Genomic DNA, 1,266 nt, shown 5'->3' on the forward strand with positions numbered 1-1,266 from the left:
AAAAAAAAAAACAAAAAATTGGCCACACCCAAATAATGAGTATGCCAAACTAAAGTTTGGCTAACATCTATAATAAGACAACAACAGCAAAATAAAGCACCAAAGTAATGATAAGCAATCATTTAAACAAATGACTCATAAAACAATAGAAAACCTTAACCTGGCACTGCAATTGGGTTTTAACCACATCAAGCGGGGTGGTCACCAGAGCCGCCAATGTCCCAGCCGCTGCTCCGGCAGTAGCATGCACAACCAACCTCTCATCACTAGCATTATCCGGGGAAACCTCCGTCAAAGCCCTCTTCGAAGCCTCATAGGTCGCAAAGTGCACAGCCGTGAACGGCGCATTCATCACCACCGTCGTTCTATACGAAGCATAAAACGCCCTCAAGCCCTCCTCCCTGAAAATCCTAGACACACAGTCCACCACACCCTGATACGGACTGCTCTTCAATTGCAGCCTCTGCTTCACGGTATCCATTGGCGTGAACACAGCGTCACTTCCTACCGTTGCAAGCACGCCGGACGCGGCATGGGTGGCGGGATTATTAGGATTTCCTCGAGATAGGTAGACCTTCGCCTTCTCGTACACGAAGAAGTAAACCGCATGGGCGGGACCGGCGCCGAGACCCATTGCGCCAATACCGCGGTAAAAACCGAGAGGACCCTCGAGTCGGAATATGGAGGTCAAGGCATGGCGGAGGCCGGCGGGCGCAGAACTGCATGGGGCAGATTGGGCCTGCATCCTGGTCTTGACAGTGTCAACGGGGAACATGGAGGTGTGTTCGATAACACCAGCCAAGGATCCCGCGATCATGAATTGCCAGAATTCGATGCCGTCGTGAGAAACACGAAGCTCAGCCTCGGAGTAAGCGGCGGTAGGGAGGAGGTCCGGGCGATGTTGATGGAATTTGGGGGAAGCGTCGGCCATGCAGATTGGTGCTAGGGTTAGGAACAAATGCGGGAAAGAATAAGGGATAAATAAGGAAGGGAGATCGCTTTCTTGTAATGGAGAGGGAATATGTTGTCGCCATGCAATCAATTACTCTGGGATGCGATCAAGAAGTCACAGCGGATAAAAGGAGAATGGTATCTGAAAGGGCGGAGGGAATGGAAGTGGCTTGGATTGATGGCGATCATGGTGGATGGACCTTTCCTTCTTCTCGACTGATTCCTATCCGCTGTCGCTCGTCTGATCCTTCTTTTTTTTCCTCTCCTTCCACTTGGCCGAGAATTTTCAGTTCTGCCCTTCGAGGTCTCGGAGGA

The 1,266-nt window shown here is 50.8% G+C and overlaps 1 protein-coding gene across 1 annotated transcript; it reads right to left on the reverse strand.

Moving 5' to 3' along the window:
* Positions 1–24: 24 nt before the first annotated feature.
* Positions 25–1,260, reverse strand: LOC110025782 (mitoferrin-1). The gene has a single exon (XM_020726437.1). The coding sequence runs from the start codon at positions 929–931 to the stop codon at positions 119–121; it is 813 nt and encodes a 270-aa protein (XP_020582096.1). The 5' UTR covers positions 932–1,260; the 3' UTR covers positions 25–118.
* Between the last annotated feature and the right edge of the window lie 6 nt (positions 1,261–1,266).

The sequence above is a fragment of the Phalaenopsis equestris genome, unplaced genomic scaffold (genome assembly GCF_001263595.1).
Source record: "Phalaenopsis equestris unplaced genomic scaffold, ASM126359v1 Scaffold000330, whole genome shotgun sequence".
NCBI lineage: Eukaryota > Viridiplantae > Streptophyta > Magnoliopsida > Asparagales > Orchidaceae > Phalaenopsis > Phalaenopsis equestris.